Source organism: Pseudophryne corroboree, chromosome 4, assembly GCF_028390025.1.
Source record: "Pseudophryne corroboree isolate aPseCor3 chromosome 4, aPseCor3.hap2, whole genome shotgun sequence".
Lineage (NCBI taxonomy): Eukaryota > Metazoa > Chordata > Amphibia > Anura > Myobatrachidae > Pseudophryne > Pseudophryne corroboree.
Window position 1 is genome coordinate 933,351,167 of NC_086447.1, and position 20,909 is coordinate 933,372,075.

Sequence of the window (20,909 nt, forward strand, 5' to 3'; positions counted from 1 at the left end):
TCCTGTCAATCACACTACGAACACTTCAGCGCGGAAAAAACGTTGTTTGCGCGTGAGTAAATCTACTAAGTTCTTAGTAAAATTACTAAGCGCATGCGCTCTGCATACCATGCGCATGTGCATTTTCCACCTATTCGCTGCGTTGCGAAAATCGTCAACGAGCGAACAACAATGTGGAATGACCCCCATTGTATAAGTACGTTTACAGGAATCCCCAAAAATATTTAAATATAATACATAATTATGCTAATGGTGCTACTGATGGGCTGTCTCCTAAGACGCCCACTGGCTGCGGTTCTAATCCGCCATTGTGCGTACAGAAGTGCCCCAGCGATTGGACGTCAGCTGCACCATCGCACATTCAGAGCAGCCCTGAATTTGACCGCCGGCGTCAGTGGAACTGCGTCTTCCAACAAGATTCCTGACGCCGACATTCCCCCCGACATCAGCCAACTTCCCCCTGTACGCCTATTGGAATTGCATGGTTCTCCATGTGCGTCCACCAACGTGACCGTCTGGATGCATGCGCAGTGCGTCCCGGCTATCCCAACATTAAATTCATACCATTCACATTCAATAAATAGATCTATTTCCCCAACCTGCCCTTAAATCAGATGAATAGTGTTGGCTTAATAAACAAACCGATCCTTTCCTTACCGGAAATAATTACTATTCATACTTAATAAATGGCCTTCCGCCTCATTTTAAAAAAAATGCACCCAAAGTGGGCGTGTTTCCTGCCTGTATGGCGCGTTCCAGCTGCTCTCAAACTGCGTTTCTCCCTGCGAGGGTAACAGGTGTGCCCGCCTTACAACAGGAATATATCACAGACCCCTTACGGAAATAAAAAAGTATTAGAAAATAGGTGTTGCGCTGATTCACCGGTGGAGAAATTCCTATTTTACAATACCTTTTCAGAAGTATTTTAATAGTAATACTGCTGCTGCTGCCCACAATAAGGGATGTTTTGCGACCCCCGTGATTATGATAGAAACAAAAAAACAGAGTGGGAGCGCTGCTGGGATTACTAGAAAATAAAACTTACTTTAATCATATAATTAATACTCATTAGCGGTATAAATAATCAATAGACTTTTAATTGATAACATGAAAAAACAAAAATGAAAAAGGAAAAAAGAAAAATGAAAAATAGATAACAATAAATAAAGCAGTATTAATAACACCAATGTTAAAAACTAGTACTGAGATGGAATACCAGAAAAAGATATGTATCAATGATAATTTGATCTAATTGACTTGAAACATTTGTAAAACCTGTGCAGGCTAGATTAATATTGCACAATGTCCTCGCTTAATCGCAAAGTCCCTTGGAATAGTTCAGATGGTTATTAGTTGTTAGCCAAAAGGAAACATAGTTTCATTTTTCATGAAGATTTATATAATTTGATATGGTATCGTCCACATATATCGCAATGTAGCAGTACGGATCCAGCTGAATGAAGTATCCTTTGGAAAAAAGGAATCCTTAATACACAGTCTCTATGATAGAGTTACCTGGGTCCCACGGCACTGGTGCTTCACCTCTGTAAAACTCCTACTGGACCTGCCAGCGTGTTACAACAATGGAGGAGGGTGATTTTTCCCGTTGTGCTCCGTGGTCCCGTTCTCTTCGCTGACGTCAGTGCTGTGTATAGATGATGTGGGTATTGTGCTCAGCGGCACTCCGGTGCTCTTTGGTTACGCGTTTCTCCGCCTTTGTACTCGGCGGCTTCCTCAGACCTCCTAAGAGCTATCGGTATCAGACTTTTATAGCGGTCTCAGCATTGCATTGCCAGTGCCGCCCTTATGTGACTACTTCCGTTAATTTGCCGTTCAAATCTCGTTAATTACATTCAGCTTTCATGTGATAAAGTTGGCCCTGTATGGTTTATCGTGGCCATCTTCATGGTTTGTTTCCCATATTTATTTGCAATTTAGATAATTCCATTAGTAACCAGCCTCAATCGTAATGAGTTTCATGTCTTACACTGATATTCCTTAGTTCTGTATTTTCAACATAACTCTTGTTACCGCATATTAAAAATCTATATATATATAAAAAAATACATATAAAAATATATATAAACAAAAATATATATAGATTTATATAATATAAATAATATATATTGGTAAGAATTGCTAATAAAATTAAATAAATGAAATAAAAAATAAAAAATAAAAAATAAATAAAAAATAAATACATATCTTTTTCTGGTATTCCATCTCAGTACTAGTTTTTAACATTGGTGTTATTAATACTGCTTTATTTATTGTTATCTATTTTTCATTTTTCTTTTTTCCTTTTTACTTTTTCATTTTTCTTTTTTCATGTTATCAATTAAAAGTCTATTGATTATTTATACCGCTAATGAGTATTAATTATATGATTAAAGTAAGTTTTATTTTCTAGTAATCCCAGCAGCGCTCTCACCCTTATGGAAATGCTCATCCCGTCCCTCACATTTAACACACGCACATACGGTTCAGCATTGTTTGCAATGCTTAAACATTTGTCATACAGCAGACCCCCCCCCCCCCCGCACCCCTCTATGTTGCATATAATAAATCATCCTAAAAGTGACATCTGCAACAGACTCACAAAACGCTGCCGAAAGCTTATCCTGTGGCCGGAAGAGGAGGGGGTACCAGCCAGGGTGAGTGGGTTGTTTCCCAGTGGCCGTTCACTGGTGATTCTCACAACTGTCATCACTATCTCTGGGTATTTACACCGTCGCCTGTCCTTCCGCAAATAAACAGCCTTTTATTAGCTCTTCATGTGAATGCCCTTACTGTACGTTACCTATGTTCCGCCCTGATCTGCTCGTTCCGTCACAAGCTTCCGAAGACGGAGGGACCTACTGAGGAGTTTCTAAGTTGGCTTGGTTGCAATCGCATCCACCCACAGCTACGAGCACGGAACAGCCGTCATTGTACTCAGTTTGAATAGACCCCAAAGGGGTGAATTGGAACATCAATATGAAATTTACCAGGAAAGTTGTAGGAACGTAGTGTCTATTGTAGATGGCAGATGGTAAGATAATTGAGCGGTCTGTATCATGGCCACTTTTTTTCCTTTTAAATAAATAGATCCCACCATTAAATGATTACCCCACCCTTACCCACGACTTAATGATTAAACCCCCACCTTTACCCACGACTTAATGATTAAACACCCACCCTTACCAACGACTTAATGATTAAACACCCACCCTTCCCCCACCATTTGATCCTTTATTCCATTCCCCTGCGTGTATGGCAGAGAGGGGCTGGCATACGTATAGGGGGATGGAATAACAGATCAGGGGGATTTGCGGATGGTGGCTGGGGGGTAATTACCGTTGTTCCTCACAGCGCTCCAGCCATGAGCCTATCGGCATGTAGAAGGCACCAGCGTTTGTGTGTCTTCCGGGAAAGAACAGTTACTAATATATACCGTCTGGTAGGAAATGGCATTTGCTCAGCACTGACAGATGTGCACCATTGTAATACATTGTCCTTTCATTTTTATCTCAGTTAGAAGATTGTTGTTATGTGAAGAACTGGAACGGTCGTCCTGCGGCAGCGTCTTATTTCACGGATACTTACCTCCTCCATGTAAGTCTTTGTATTTCAGCTTGAATATAGAGCACTGATGATACTGAAATAGGGACTGATGCCGGGGAGTCTCTGCTCTGCCCAATCCGCACATTGGTGTACGTAGTAGCGTGGCCTGCTGCGTCTCTAGCGCCAGTCTCTGTCCCCGGGATCCGTGCACTTGGGTCATCAAGTACTGACCACATCGCAACATCCTGGGGAGTTACAAGCAAACCAGTAACTAACTCGTGGTTGTAATGGGATTGCTCTGCACGTCTTGTACAACATCACAAACAATTTCACAAGTTTCTGTTGTAGAATACACTAGAACACAAGTAACATCAGGAAAGGTGACACTTTGTGTCTACTGAATGTATAGATGGTTACGGGTTGTATTTTATTACATTTAGTAACCTTTGTATATTACACTGAGAGTGAGATATTGAAGGCACTCCTATGTTACACTGATATACACACCACACTCTATTAGTGCACAGAAATGTACTTTCTTTCAATAAAACGTGTTGCACTAGAATGCGATAGATTCTTCTATGTCTGCGGCATCGTATACAATGAAAGTCTAACGCCGCTCCTCACCTCTGTCCACATCTTTTCTTGAGTTCGCAATAAGGGACAATCACTACCAATCCACAGCCCTTCCCTTTGGTCTCTATTCCGTCCCACAGGTCTTCACCAAGGTGATGGGTATGGTGGAAGGAACTATCATCCCTTACCTAGTGAATTCCTGATAAAGGCCCGGTACCTGGGGATCTTTAGGGGTGATCCCGTCAGGAGGCATCTCTGCCCATTAATTCCTTGGAACTCAGGACAATCTTCAGTGTTTTTTTGATACCTACAGTATGTGACCTAAGCGGTTCACTTTAGGCACCGGGTGCTTTGTGCAGCTAGAGCCTGCTCCCTCCCACGAGGACTGCTTTGGGACGTCCCCAGTGTATGAAAGAGAAAACAGTATTTTCTCTAGCATCCATAAGGGAAACTGGGGTTCACTTAATACGATGGGGTATAGAAGGGGTCCAAAGGAGCCGGTGCACTTTAAATTTCTTCAATTGAGTGTGCTGGCTCCTCCCCTCTATGCCTACTCCTACAGGCAGTATAGGTAAAACTGTGTCCTCAGGAGAGGATGCACACTCTGGGAGCTCCAGGGAGGGGGGAAGCCGTTACCGGCCTCTGTAAGGCGTCAGAGCCGCTTCCCCACTGCAGGACCACCGTCCTTAGAGGTTGTTTGTTCCGCAGGGCACTGTGTCTTGGCTGTCGCAATCGCAGCACGCCGCACACCCCTAACATAGCCTGAAGGTGAGAAGAATGGTGAGTACAAACCGGGGGCCTCGCTAGGGGGGTCCCCCGGTTCGTGGTGCGGCACGACGCAGGGGCGGCTTACGGGAACCTCCACGGGGGAGGACCCGCTATAGCCCCCCTGTGTACACTGTCAGCTGTAGTGCATACTGACAGCCATTGTGATGTTTGCACAGTATTATGAGACTGCCAGTATAAAGAATCTATGTACTGTAGCTCCGGCGCCATTACAGGGGGCGAAGCTTACTCAGAGCGGAACCAGCGGCATTTTGGCGCCTTCCTCTGTCTACAGCAGCAGCAGCAAGGGCACACAGCTCCTCCAGTCTCTCCGGAATACACAGGAAACTGGTACAGGGGTATCGAACAGGGAGAGATCCACTATTGTACACAATCTAGTGTCCTGAAAAGGACAAGTAATCCGGTTTTTACTGTGATATAAATATATTCAGCCTGCAGATTTCCTGAGTCTGACAGGCTGGGGTGTGCTGTCCTCCTCTCACTCCGGCTCTCCATCTCACACACAGTAAGGGCAGGCTTGTTATTGTACTGCTCTGTGTGTGTGAGTGTTGTTACTGTAATTATGGTCAAACACGCAGTATGCAAGGTTTGTCACACCATATTCTCCCCTTCTACCACTGGTTTCCTATCGTGTGACCAATGCAGTCAGTCTTCCCAAGTTAGTGTGGAGACTGGGGGGGGAGGGTCAGGGGCCATCCTGGCTCGGTGCCATAAAGACTATGATGGCAGACATGTCATCTCAGCTCAATGTTAATAAACAGACAAAACAACAACTGCGACAGGCTGTTGCAGACCTGGCTGCTAAGGCTGATGAAAGACAACCTCCCCTCCCTAGTTCAGGGCCACTTAAACGTGGGCTGCCTGCTCTACTCTCAGAATCTGATGAGGATATTCAGGAGGAGGGGGAGGAATTGGAACCTGATATAGAAGATTCCACTTCCACACAGGGTATTGAGCCCCTCATTCTTGCTATCAGGGATGTATTAAAAATCTCTTTGGAAGAGGCTGCTGCACCGCAGTCGTTTTTCCTAGTGCAGAAAAAGCTCAGCATCACCTTCCCTGATTCTGCGGAACTAGATGAGGTTTTTAAACAAGTCTGGAAAAATCCTGATAAGATATCAGGTTACAAGGAGGTTTTTACGCTCTTTCCCATTTACACCAGAGGGTAGGAAACATTGGGAAGAACCCCCAGCCGTAGATGTCTCGGTCTACCGCCTCCCTAAGAAGGGGGTGTTACCGGCCCCTGGGTACTTTCAGCTCAAGGACCCTGGGCATAGAAAAATAGAAACTACACTAAAGTCTATTTACACAGCGGCTGGCATATCACAAAGACCTCTGATAGTGGGTTGCTGGATGTCTCATGCCATCTATACCTGGGTGACTCAAATTCAAGAGGGCCTTACGAGGAATATGCCCCTGGTCACTTCGGTGACCCTCATTAAACACATTCCAGACACTGCATGCGTGCTGATTGACTTTCTCAAGGAGATAGGCAATATTAATGCTAGAACTACTACCATGGCAGTGTCGGCGCGCAGAGCTTTGTGGCTGTGTCAGTGGATTGCGGACGCGGATTCCAAGCTCAGTGTGGAGTCTCTCCCTTTCTCAGGGGAGTGGCTCTTCAGGGTTGAGTTAGATACTTGGATTTCTGAGGTTACTGCAGGGAAATCCACGTATCTCCCCTCTGGGACCCCGCCGGCTAGGCGTTCCTACCCTGGGCCATCTACCCAGTCCTTTCAGACCACCGGATTCAGATCAAGAGCCAGGGGTGCCTCCAATGCGGTACGAGGCACCAGAGGTTAGGCTAGAAAACCAGCTGCTGCTGTTTCCCAGGAACCAAGTACTAGTTCAGCTTCCACAAAAGCCTCAGCATGACGGTGCCTCCCCACCCCAAGGGGATCTCAAGGTGGGAGCTCGTCTGCGTCACTTCAACTGCATCTGGGAAGGCTCCTGCCAGGATACCTGGGTAAAGGACCTAATTTTCCTGGGCTACAAGGACAGCACTCCTCCCCAACGATTTTTCAAATCAGGCGTACCAGTTTTGGAGGATATACGGGTTACGCTGCAACAGGCCATCCAAAAGTTGGTCCAGTCTCAGGTCATTGTTCCAGTACCACTGCTACAACAAGGAAAGGGTTACTACTCCAACCTGTTTGTGGTACCGAAACCGTACGGTTCGGTAAGGCCCATTCTGAATCTAAAATCCTTGAACCCTTACCTCAAGGTTTTCAAGTTAAAGATGGAATCCCTGAGGGCAGTGATTGCGGGCCTGGAAGAACGGGAGTTCATGGTCTCTCTGCATATAAAGGACGCTTATCTCCATATCCCAATTTGGCCGTCTCACCAAGCTTACCTGCGGTTTGTCCTGCTGAACGATCACTACCAGTTCCAGGTGCTACTCTTCGGGCTGTCCACAGCTCTGAGGGTCTTCACAAAGGTGATGGCGGAGATGATGTTCCAATTCTGGGTCCAGGGGGTCAATGTTGTCCCTTATCTATATGATCTCTTGATAAAAGCAAGATCCAGGTAGCTTTTATTGCTCCATATTGACCGCACTATCCAACTTCTGTCACACCATGGGTGGATCCTCAATTTACAGAATTCCCACCTGGAGCCAACTCAGCGGCTCCTGTTCCTGGGAATGTTGCTGGATACGGTGGCCCAGAAAGTGTTCCTCCCAGAGGACAAAGCGAGAACACTTCAGGAGATGGTCTGAATGGTACTTCGGCCTCCGCGAATATCCATCCATCTTTGCACAAGATTGTTGGGGAAGATGGTAGCCTCATGCCAGAATGTTTCAATTGGATCTCCTGAGCAAGTGGTCCAGATCACATCTTCAGATGCACCGGATAATACGGCTTTCACCTCAGGCCCGGATTTCCTTCCTGTGGTGGTTGCAGTCCTCCAACCTACTGGAAGGTCGAAGTTTCGGGATTCAGAATTGGATCCTCCTCACGACAGATGCGAGTCTGAGGGCATGGGAAGCTGTCATCCAAGGGGCTCAGTTCCAGGGCAGATGGTCAACCCACGAAGCCCTTCTTATGATAAACATTCTAGAACTGCGGGTGATCTACAATGCTCTGCTTCAGGCCTCTCCTCTGCTCAGGGATCGGGCGATCAAAGTTCAGTCTGACAACGCCACAACAGTGGCTTACATCGACAAGGAGGGACAAAAAGCAGAGTCTGCATGCGAGAGGTGTCATAAATACTCCTCTGGGCAGAAAGAAACGCAACAGCAATGTCCGCCATCTTCTTTCCGGGGGTGAACAACTGGGAAGCGGACTTCCTTAGTCTCCACCTACAGGTGTTTCAACAGATCATCGACTTGTGGGGCTGCCCACAGATAGACTTGATGGCTTCTCGACTCAACAAGAAGCTTCCCTGGTATTGCTCAAGAACCAGGGACCCTCAAGTAAGGGCAATAGACGCGCTGACGTCTCCTTGGCCTTATCAGTTAGTCTACCTGTTTCCTCCGATTCCGTTGCTCCCGAGGGTGCTCAAACGAATCAGAAATTAGGGAGTCCAGGCAATTTTGATTGCCCTGGATTGGTCTCGGAGAGCGTAGTACGCAGATCTTCCGGACATGTCCCTGTCAGACCCTTGGCCTCTGCCACTGAGAAAAGAACTTCTGCAACAAGGACCGTTCGTCTACCCAGACTTACGGCGACTTTGTTTGATTGCATGGCGATTGAGCGGAACATCCTAGCTCGCAAAGTCTTTCCCAAGAAGGTTATTACAACCATGGTTCAGGCCAGAAAACCTGTAACGTCAAAACACTATCATCATATCTGGAGGAGATATGTCTCCTGGTGCGAGGAACGCACATATCCACCTGCAGAGTTCCACTTAGGACGTTTCTTACGTTTCCTGCAGGCTGGTGTGGATAAGGGCTTACGTGTGGGTTCCCTTAAAGTCCAGATTTCAGTTCTCTCAACTTTCTTCCAAAGAAGTTGACAGTGTTGCCAGAAGTCCAGACCTTCTTGCAGGGAGTTCTCCACATACAACCTCTATTTGTGCCGCCCACGGCACCCTGGGACTTGAATGTGGTGTTGGAATTTCTACAGTCCTCCTATTTTGAACCTTTGATGACGGTAGTAGACAAGTACCACACGTGGAAGACTGTGATGTTACTGGCCCTGGCTTCTGCTAGCGTCTCTCAGAATTGGGGGCCTTATTGTGTAAAAGTCCCCACTTGGTCTTTTACGAAGACAGAGCTGAGCTCGGGACTAGACAGCAGTTCCTGCCGAAGGTTGTCTCTGCATTCCACTTGAATCAACCGATTGTAGTCCCGTCAAGTTCTGGTACATCTGCTACTCCAGAGTCGTTGGATGCTGTGCAAGCCTTGAAGATCTCTATGAGGAGCACGGCTCGGGTTAGGAAGATGGATTCCCTGTTTGTGCTCTATGATGCGCAGAAAAAGGGTTGCCCTGCTTCTAAGCAGTCCATTGCTCGTTGGCTTAGGCTGACTATCCAACAGGCCTATGTGTCGGCAGCCTTGCCTGTTCCACAGTCTCTGAAGGGGTGTAGTATGGTATGCCGGCGGTCGGGCTCCCGGCGACCAGCATACCGGCGCCAGGAGCCCGACCACCGGCAAACCGACAGTGTGGCGAGCGCAAATGAGCCCCTTGCGGGCTCGCTGCGCTTGCCACGCTGTGGGCACGGTGGCGCGCTACATGCGCCACGCTATTTTATTCTCCCTCCAGAGGGGTCGTGGACCCCCACGAGGGAGAATATCTGTCGGTATGCCGACTGTCGGGATTCCGGCGCCGGTATAGTGTGCGCCGGGATCCCAAGAGCCGGCATACTGAAGACCACCCCTCTGAAGGCCCACTCTACAAGATCGGTGGGGTCTTCCTGGGCGGCTGCCCAGGAGTCTCGGTGTTGCAACTATGCCGGGCTGCTACCTGGTTGGGAAAGGACACCTTCTCGAGGTTCTACAAGATTGATACCCTGGCCAAAGAGGATACCCAGTTTGGGCAGGCGGTACTGCAGGCGTCTCTGCACATTCCCGCACGTTCTGGAAGCTTTGTTATGTCCCTATTGTATTAAGTGAACCCCAGTATCCATTATGGATGCTAGAGAAAACGAGATTTGAATGCCTACTGGTAAATCCTTTTCTTGTAGTCCATAAGGGATACTGGGCGCCCGCCTCTGTGCGTTGACTTTTCTGCAGGTTTGTTCTTTTCCAAAACGTTACCTGTTCAGCGGTTGCTGTTTTGATCCAGCCGTTGCTGGTTGTTATATGTTAGTGGTGTGCTGGTATATGAATCTCACCACTCGTTGTTATGTTCCTTCTCTCATATATGTCCTTTCTCCTTCGGGCACTATTTTACTTATAACTGCCTGTGGGAGGGGCATAGAGGGGAGGAGCCAGCACACGCAGTTGAAGAAATTTAAAGTGCACCGGCTCTTTTGGACCCCTTCTATACCCCATCGTATTAAGTGAACCCTAGTATCCCTTATGGACTACGAGAAAGGGATTTACCGGTAGGTATTAAAGTCCAGTTTTTGTACTTGCCAGTGAAATCTTTTTCCGATCACATGGGAGACACTAGACGCCCTCCCAGTGGTTCATGTTTAGGGGCTCATTCTGTTTTGGTTGTTGGTTGTTTGGTCTGTTGTGATGAGTTCTCTTGGTTCGGGGATTATTCCTGCTTTCTTTTCCTCTCCCTATATATATATATATTTATGTTTTTCATTTGATTGCCCAGTTGTGAATGTGTTCTGCACCTTGATGGTGACTGTGCCTCCATACTGTACCTGTGACTTGGTGGTGGCTGTGCCTCCGTACTATACCTGTGCCTTGGTGGTGGCTGTGCCTCCGTACTATACCTGTGCCTTGGTGGTGGCTGTGCCTCCGTACTATACCAGTGCCTTGGTGTTGGCTGTGCCTCTGTACTATACCTGTGCCTTGGTGGTGGCTGTGCCTCCGTACTGTACCTGTGCCTTGGTGGTGGCTGTGCCTCCGTACTGTACCTGGGTGGTGACTGTGCCTCCGTACTGTTCCTGTGCCTTGGTGGTGGCTCTGCCTCCGTACTGTACCTGTGCCTCTACGGCTGGATCGTATGTTTGGTCTCCTAGTGCACAGGACTCTCTTAGCCCAATAACAGAGGAAATTATAGTGAGCTAAGACATTACTAATTTATTTGGTCCCTCACAGGGTTATTATTTCAGCGACTGCCAGATTATTAATATGATTTATAATAATGAGTTTAATGGACAAAAACTGCCCATTCTATTAAGTGGATTGTAAAACAGTTTTATATTTTCCTGGCAGTTCAGTGTCATTTTGGAACATGCGTTTATTTTGGAGATCCGATCCACTATAGTACGTCATTTGTCACCCTCTATTGTCTGCATTTAGTAATAACATAAGTCACTTAATTGTGTGAATGTGTCTTTCCTTTATTATTATTATTGGTGATTATAAAGTTGTGTTGCTAGTGTGTATATACAGTATATATAATATAGTGAGAGGTTCAGCAATCTCCTGTCTGTCCCCAGCTATCCCCAGCCGTAGGTTGACTTGTGAGATGTCCGCCTCTGCTGAGAGTAAAGTCACCCAGAGACCGTGCGAGGGAGCGGCCCAGAGCATTGACCTGCAGCCCACGCTCACTGCCGTAGAAGGAATGGTGAAACTTGGTAAGGACGGTGATATCTGTAATAATAAATACGTAAGGTAACGGCGCTGACTGATAAACTAGAAGCTGGGGGTAGTTCATCTGCTACATACGTGACCTTGCCCCTAATGCAGATGCAGGTTATGTGCCTGTGTTTTACAAAGTGATATTGCCGTAGCTCAGGGATTAATTCTTATGGGCAGCACGGATGGAGTAGTGGTTAGCATTACTGCCTCACAGCACTGAGGTCATGGGTCCAAAAATATACTGGTAAGTTAATTGGCTCCCAACAAAATGTACCCTAGTGTGTAAGTGTCTACATGTACATGTGGTAGGGAATATAAGCCCCCATTTATCAAGCCTTGGAGAGTGATAAATATCACGGTGATAAAGCGCTATTTATCACTCTCAAAGGCTTGATAAATCTGGGCCTAAGATTGTAAGCTTCACTAGGGCCGGGGCTGATGTGAATGACTGAAGTATTCTCTGTACAGCGCTGCGGAATATGTGTACACTATATAAATAACTGGTAATAATTCTTTCAGCTCAGTTTCTTGATGGTTTCTTGTATCCCGGGATTATTATACATACTTTAGCAGGTGGCGGAGCACTTATGAAGTCTGGCGCACATACAACATGCAATAAAAGATTGTAGAGTCTGATTGGCTGCTGTAGATTACAGCGCTTTATTCTAGTACAGTGTACGAGTAAAAGTGCTATTGGGTTACAGTACGTGCTTTGCTGTTATCTATTCCCCAGTCTTAATAATGTGGCCCTATGTATCCAGTGTGATAATGTGGAACTATAGCACTTGTAGTGTAATGGAGAGTTTAGAATGTTATTAAACACTGCACTTTGCCACTTTAATATTGCGTGCTGTATTATATATGCATGCTACTGTCTGGTGCCGTGCGGGGCGTGCTGTGCCTCACCCCCCGAGGCACCCTTCTCTTTGATCAGATACTTTTATAAGGTGAATTAGTTGCTAAAACACCTAAACATTTTCAGTACAGTATGTGTTATTTATTAGGGCTTCAATATTTTAATTTGGATTCTGTGGTGGATGTATCCACAGCTTTGTGTCGCATTTCCGTTTAACTTAGTTGGACCTGGAGGCAGAGGCGTCGGAATGGGAGGGGGGAGGGGGGCAAGTGGGCAGCTTGACCACCCCCCAAACATGATGGAGGCGTGGATGCCGGGGATCGCTTACTTTCTGTAGATGCAGAATATGCACTCCCCCGCGCCTTGAGGGGGGGGGTGAGTGTATGTGGTTGAAGGAGAGGAGGCCGCAGCTGGGGCGCCAAAATGAAATCCTAACTTCGCCCCCCCTAGCCTGAAATCATTCTGACGCCCCTGCCTGGAGGATATTTTTTCTTAGTGAAATCCCTATGTAGCTCCTTTAAGTTAAATAGAGACTCTCCCAGAGAGTGTATGGACTGTTACCTGCAGAAGGGTACAGACACTATCTGTCCATCTTACTTCCTACATTAACTGTTCCGATTTGAGTCCCAGCCACCAACATAGTTCAGAAGTGTGGAGGCGGCTTCATATAATATTTAACTGCACCAGTAGGTTTTCAACTGAAGGTGAACATTAGATACCATCTACCAGCAACCGATCTCTATCTAAAGTAGCTGGGTGAAGCTCCCCGTGCACCTGCAACTTAAATTTGTAGCCACCAGACCCCTCAACCAACAGAACTGTGATTATTCCGTATCAGAGACATCCAAAGTCCAGGAATGTTTGTCCCCTTCCTCACATTGATAACATTGTAGGTTTGCAAAGCAATCGGCAATTTATCATTTACCCAGCTGGTTGGACATAACTGAGGTGTAGTGGCATGATGTTAACAGCTCCTCTACCCCCTGTTTCAACACATGGATAGGATAAAGAGCCAGTATGGGGTGAGTTCTCCAGAATGCGCTGTGTGCAGCATGTGAGGCAGAGGAACAGCTCTTGCTCTCACCTACTGGCAAGAATGGAGCCACGCTTCTCTGCCCCACTGACCCCAGCCTCCAGGAGTTTTTCCTTTCCCGCTTCTGTCAACTTCCTTAAAGAGAATTAAGACAAAAACCACCATAGCTAGACCACGAAGGAGGTAGCTTCCGGGTGTTCCCCGGGCTCTGGAGCAGTCTAATTCTGAGTTTTCCTTCCAAGATGGCAGAATGTTTTTAGCCTTGAGGAATCCAACAGACAGCTGAGAGTGGATGTTTTAGTGCCCGCCATATGGAAAACACTAGAGATGAATACAGTGAGGAATTTGAGATTATGGACAGTTCAGTGTCTAAAAAGTAAAAGAAATGGAAATTTTTGGAACAGTTGGAGGAGCTGCTGAGCGAAGCATGGACTAATCTCACATTTTCTTTCTCCTTTCCCTAGCTACAGTAAGATACAGTGGAATGGCAATCTCTGCCTTAGGTGGATGCTCCAATTAACCTATCGAAGGCCACAACCATTCCGCTTCCACACAGCTAACTGTGGGAATAGTACGGATATGAAAATGATGGCCTCCTTCAAGATGGTTCACAGTGCAGCAGTGGTCTCCATTACACCTATTACACCTATGTTAGGGTTGGTTTTGGTAAATAGGGCTGTGGAGAGGTGGTTTGAACAATTGGCAGAGGTTCTGGAATCTGATGAACCAAAATCCAATCTGGTGGAGCAATATCCATGAGGCCTCTGAACATCTCAGGAAAACTTGGGAGGGATGGCCAACATCATAACATTTGCCTTTCGGGCCATTCCCTTCAGCCTGGCCTCAGCCCCAAGCGTGTTGTGCTCACAAGTGATGATTGCTTTTATCTGATCCAGATGGTTATCCTATTACGTGGACACTGCTGATTTAAGGCCATCTCCTCAACCTTGCTGTAGGCTCATCTTCTGGACAGCAGGCTCGAATCTAACGGTTCTAATTTTTAATTGTAAAAAATGCAACCTGACACTTTGCCAGCGGGTGATCTTTCTGGGTCTACTGTTCACCAGCCATCAGCAGAGGACACACTCCTCTTGCAGGTATGTTTTCTTAGACATGAAGTCCTGGGAAAGATGGTGTCCATCTCCTAGGTGGTGCAATTTCACAGTTTTATACAAATGGTGTTCTACATCATGGTAATTCCTAAATGGAACAAGTGTCACCAGCACTTGAGCAACCAACTATTCAGGTGGCTGAGAGGCCACCAACATAGTCATTCATTCTACATTTGTGACTGGTAGAAAATGACTATGGACACCAGACTGGGACTACCACCTTCAGTCCCAGTTACAGAGTGTTTGGGCTCCTTAAAATATACTGAACCACACAGTAGTTTTAAAAGTACCCTGGCCAGGAGAAACCTTTTCATCCAAAGAAGGGCCATCAAGATCTAGTCAGAAAATTCCATCTGTGTCACCTTATATAACTAAAAAAATATGTTCTAACTCAGAAGGACTTTGTACAAACGCTGACTTTCTAAGCATGGCAGAGGGCCCAGAATCTCAGTTAGGGTCCTTTTCTTTACCAGAGTCTTGCCTCGGCTGGTTTTAATGGCTGTGATTCTTAGAGTTAAAGGTTCCTCTGACTGTGCGGATCAGGCTATAATCAATGCTCGGAAGCCTGTTTTGAAAAACATTAACCACATGGTTTGGAAGATCATCTCCTGAAGTGATGCCAAGGGGTTTTTCTCTTATTCATATTGGTTGGACCTACCATTGCAATTCCTGCAGGGTGGCCTGGACCGAGATTTAACACTTGACTCTTTAAAGGTTCAGGTCTCAAACACTCTATTACCTGTAGTTCAGACTTCTTTCAGAGTGTTGTATCTGCAGCCTCCATGTATTTCCCCCCAATAAGTCCTTGGGATCTCAACTTTAGAGAAGTCTTCTTTTTGGAGGACAAATTTCCGTTTTGCTATCGTCAAGAGCATTTCAAAGCTGGTGGCTCTGTCCTGTATGTCTTCTTATTCCTCATCTTCCATTAAGACAGGGCTGTATTTAGAACCAAAACTTTTTATTTCTTCCAAAGCTGATTTCTAAATTCCATCCAAATCAGGAATGTATATCTCCAGAGAGAGGTCTCTAGTCACGGACGTTCATCCGGATTTGAGGACCTACATCCATAATACCAGGGTACTGCGCAGGATGGGATGACCTCCTTGCCCCTTTCCGAACTCCATGTCACAGGTTGGCCGGCATCTTAATGGGATGTAATCACATCACCGGCGGAATCATACCCAATCCTAAACGGATGGCCAATGTCTTCGGTCCACACTTTCACAAAATATTTAGTTTCAATAGCTTTGCCTCAGTAGATGCCAGTTCTGGATGTACCGTCCCTTAGGGACCACTTTGGGGCATCCCCTGTGTATCTATTGACCCCATCAGATGAATGAGAAAATGGGGTTATTGTTATTTTATTTAAAAAAAAAAAAAAATCTTAAAATCCTAATGGGTACAATCTACCTGTACGCTCTTAGTGCTTCTGATGTTGTTCATTGTGTTGCTGCTTTTGTTGTTTTCCTGGTTTAGGATTGTTGTTTCCCTCAGTGGGAGTGTGTTTCTTTACTCCACCTCTCGTTCTGTGCTCTTGCTTTGGGGGTACAATACTGAGGATACCAGGCAGCCTATCGGGGGCAGGGGGGGTATGCTCTGCCACTGCACTCTGTACCCCAGTGTATCCAGTGCCCCCCATAGGACATGACATAAGTTTCTATTAGTAACGGCGGCTGCCATGGTATATTTTCTGAGATATGTTGCAGCATACCTTTGTGCGCTGTTGCTGTGTTCCGGTGCATTCTGACTTTCATGTTCTGTGTTTTCTCCCTTTTCTTTTCTTTTCTTTTCCCCCTTGCGTTATACGTAATGTACTTTGTTAATTATCATTAGGATTCTGTAACTTTTTGCAATCGTTTGATTTATCATGAGAAGAGACCTTTGCAGGGATTGTTATGGCTTCCCGCCCTGCTGGGTATTTAAACGGGCTTTCTCCGGAACATATGCACACAAGGAGCCAATGAAGCATTTGTATACACGACGCATAGCTCTATTTATGTGCTCGTTCCCATCAGACGCTTACTTCCAGGAGCGAGATCAGCGCTCACTCCATGAGCTGAGGCTTTTCTGCCCCCGACCGAGACTTCAAATCTGCACATTGCACTTGTGACTTGTAATAACAATTCTTCCTACCAAAGTGTGCGCGCCGCTGGCAGCGAACGGGAGGGGGCCGTTGTCAGCCTAATGAAGATGTCACATGTTCTCGCTGACACAGTAACATCTCAGTCACTACAGCGAGAGATTTCGTTTCTCTTATTCCTCTTGGCAGCAGTTACAGCGGAGAATAAGTACAGGCGTAATGTTTGCAAGAGCTGCAGCTGCCGACATCTCTGTGTTTGAGCAAAACTCCGGTTATTAAGTGCGGCAGGCAGCTTCTGCTTAAGAGACTTATGATTTAGTGAGAGTGTCACTTTCAATAGCCCCATCTCACTGGAGGACGGTCTCATGAGTTCAGATTTGAGATGTAGTGATGGATCAGTGATGGTGATGCAATTACGGGACTTGCCAGCCGCGTACCTGACCTGTAGATAAATGGAGGCCCCCGTGCACCCCCCACCCCCCCTTACCAGCAGCCACCACCTCCCCTCGTACTGCACCAAGGCTGCATTCATTCCGCAGAGCACTCCGTCCACCAGTCTCATTTGGGAATCCAATTTCTCTGCTATCCTGGGCTTTCACGTTGGCAACATCATAACCTATAACTTTACTTAATGCTTCGGGGGGTGGAAGGGGTGGAAATGTAAATTGCAAACTCTAGTGTCCATGATTAAGCGTCTGCAGGTAATATCATTTGACTGTTTTGGAAAGTGGGACTCTCATTTGTCTTTGGGTTTGTTGTGCATATACTGGCAGGCGCGGCGGCATTAAATTTATATATATCTTTTCCCTTGCATTTTGTAGGAATCCCAGTGGATCCGCGGAAAGTGCTAATAGTAGCAGGCCATCACAACTGGATTGTCACTGCCTACGCTCATTTCGTGGTGTGCTACAGGTATGAATAATTCATCAGGATGAGCTTTTTTTTATTTTATTTATGTTTTTTTTAGAGGCTGATTGTTTTTCCCAGAATGCACTCAGCTCCGCGCCGCGTGAACCATTTCTCTTCCCAAATTAGCTCCAGTGACTGGGATCACTACGAACATAAACCGTGATCGGGTTCATCTGTTCAACTGCTGTACTCTTTTATATTAGAGTGTAAAGAAGTCATTACTTTAAAAACTATCTCCAGTGAGAGAGGGATATGTACTTGTCCAGTTAACAATGTTATTTCCAGCAGACGGAGAACAAAGCGGCAGCGCAATTATGTTTTATACCTGGGGGCTGGGAATTTACACGCGTTATGGCATCACAAATAACTTCTATAGAAAATCCAGTAGAATCCAGTAGGTACGGCGTTACCGTTGTCCAGCGCGATGCCCGCTACACTAATGAAAGCACCTTTATGATTGGTCGTCTTCAGTGGCTGACCCCTTGTGTGGTTACTACAGTGTTACTAACCTCTTAACTGATCTCATGGGGCTGTTTTATAAATGTATATTTCATTGTGCAAGCTTCCTTTATCCTGAAGCTGCTCCTACGTTGCCGTAGACCCAGCCCTGGTGGCTGCAGGCTCCTATTTCCGGTAGGGAAGTTGCAGAATGTTTACTTGAAATTCTGCAGAAGTGACGCAAAGAATAGTGAGACCGCGATGTTCAGCTGACAAAGAAAATCCCTGCGTTAAGAACAAGGCATATTTGCCGAAGCTTAGTATATTGGGGGTCATTTTGAGTTGATCGCTCGCTGCCGATTTTCGCAGCGTTCAGGTGAAAAAATGTCATTTCAGTGCATGCGTATACCCCGCAATGCGCACGCACGACGTACAGGTACAAAGCCCTTTGTGGTTGTGCTCAGGTTCTAGCAAAGTTTTTCTTCGCACTGACGGCCGCGAGAAGATTGACAGGAAGGGGACGCTACTGGGTGTCAACTGACCGTTTTCAGGGAGTGTTTGCAAAAACGCAGGCGTGTCTGAAAAAACGCAGTCTTGGCTGGGCAGGTGTATGACGTCAAATCCGGACAGGAATAGGCTAAAGTGATCGCAAGCGCTGAGTAGGTTCAGAGCTACTCAGAAACTGCACAAACTGTTTTTGCAGAGCTCGGCTGCACATGCGTTCGCACTTCTGCTAAGCTAAAATACACTCCCCAGTGGGCGGCGGCATAGCGTTTGCATGGCTGCTAAAACTAGCTAGCGCACAATCAACTCGGAATGACCACCATTGTGTCGGGAGGTTGGGCAGATTGCATTATTTGGCCTCACCCATGCAGAAATGGCGGGCTATGATGTCGGCATTCCGCATCCCCCGTACCGCCTGATTCCCTAGAACGTGGGCGGCATGAGGGAGGGTGCACTGCTCAAAAAAATCACCAGAGAGGACAAGTATGCCTAAAAGATGAAGTAACTTTCTACATTCACAATGCAATCACTTCAGTTTAGCTGCGTCCCTAAGCTGACAACAGCGGTGGGTTCATATTAACACTGTGTTAAAGAGCTGCCTCCTCCCATCGCAAGACTTCACACTTAGGAAGGTTTCGCTTCTTACCTCAGTATTAGAGCAGGTTGGGGAGACCATGGAAGCTGTTTACTCCGCAGCGTTCCCAGCCTGTCAGTGTTCTGAATTTACCTCTGAATATCTCCCTGTTGCCTGTGCCCGGTACTGTACAGCATCTCCCAAACATTGGCTGTCCAGTGCAGGAAGCCCCAGTATTAGCTGGAGGCGAGGAAACACTATTGCTGAAGTTAGAACGGAGCTTTACGTTATGCCAGCCGCAGTATACGTGATGCGTATTCAGCAGTTCCTACAGTTTGCATGCACTAAATAGAAACTGCATTCCTGCAGCTGGTTATGTAGTAAGTGTTGCACTGTGCGCCCCATCCTGTGATTTTACTGTTTGTTTTTCAATAACTAAAACATTCCGTATAAACCCTCTTATCATATATGCAGAGCATTCTCTCTATATATGAGCCTGGAGTCAGCACAACCCTTACTGTGCTCCGTCCCTGCTGTAACTCGCTGCCGCTGTGCGGATTGTGTTACACAGCAGATAATTCACATTATAACATAAACTCTTCTAATGTATACAGCACCACAATCTGTAGCACTAGTGTTCCGTAGTGTAGTATTTGGAGCAGGGTCTTTGGGATAATTTGGGCTTGGTGTCACTCTTAGGGTTATTATGTGTTGTTATACCGCTCTCTGTGAGTAGGGTAAATCGCTTACTGCCCTCCAATCCAGCAACGTTACCAAGTGTTAATGACTGTAACAGTGTCTCAGCGTCGGCCTGGCCACTGGGTGCCGACTCGCCCTAGTCTTACAGTCACAGAGAGAACACACTGAGGGGTTTATTGAAATTTGTCAAATATCTCGCTCTAATGCTTCTCAAATGGATGACCTGTCCGTCCGCGCTGGCGGTCTGCAATTGTTCCCTTCACACTCAGACACGCTCACGGTGAGTCACAGAGAAATAGGAACCTGACAGAACTCTTATTAATGGTGAGGAGAGGGATCAGCGCTGGCTCTCCATCCATTCTCCGCAGACGGGGGAGGGGGGGAGACGTCTCTGATCTGTAGCTCAACAGCTGTAAAGTAACAAATGATGTTCAGCAAGTTCCTCTATGTAACATGGGGCTACCTCTCCGCGTCTGGAGGATAATAGTTACCTACATGACTACCCCACTCCCTACTGGTGTCTCTCACCGCTGCAGATAACCCTGCCTCCTACGTTGTATCCAGAAGCTTCTACAGCGGGTACCAGTTGGTGCCCCTGAGGAAGGACCCACACATCCCCGCTGCATAGTGTCTATATAACACCTGTGCTGGACGTGGATGAGCCAGTTATGGTCCTAAAGCTTCCTAGATGCATGTGTCCTCCTCCTGCTGCTTTCCCTGGTGAGGGCTGGGGGGGCAATATGCTGTGCCAGGCTTCACTCTGCCCAGACCCTGGCTCCAGCTTTTCCCAGGGATATAATTCCACCAGCGTGTCCTGCGTTTACCTGAGGTTCTCTTCCCAGTGAGAAACAGCTGTAATGGGAGCTGCCAAACAACCTTACGGGCTCCTCTACACTGTTCAGATTTCCTCATCTTGGAGGAATGGTATCACGCTTGGAGAGAGATAAAGTGGAGAAGTTGCCAACAGCAACTAGTTAACAGAAGATGATTGGTTGCTTTGGGCAACTTCTTCCCTTTATCTCTCTCTTAAGCCCGTATCTCCAACCCCGTATCTCCAATCTTTTAGTCTCTTAATCATTGGCTACAACTCTTGACCGTGAGTGTAGCGGATGTGCGTTGATTGGTAGACGATGAGGACTCTGTACTGCACCTG

The 20,909-nt window shown here is 46.6% G+C and overlaps 1 protein-coding gene across 1 annotated transcript in view; it reads left to right on the forward strand.

Moving 5' to 3' along the window:
- KCTD3 (potassium channel tetramerization domain containing 3) overlaps positions 1–20,909 on the forward strand; it is a 134,578-nt gene that overhangs the window by 67,512 nt on the left and 46,157 nt on the right. Inside the window, exons 6-8 of the mRNA XM_063919098.1 lie at positions 3,514–3,594; positions 11,410–11,547; positions 17,454–17,544. Of these exons, the coding sequence (XP_063775168.1) occupies positions 3,514–3,594; positions 11,410–11,547; positions 17,454–17,544 (310 nt within the window). The remainder of the gene's footprint in view (positions 1–3,513; positions 3,595–11,409; positions 11,548–17,453; positions 17,545–20,909) is intronic.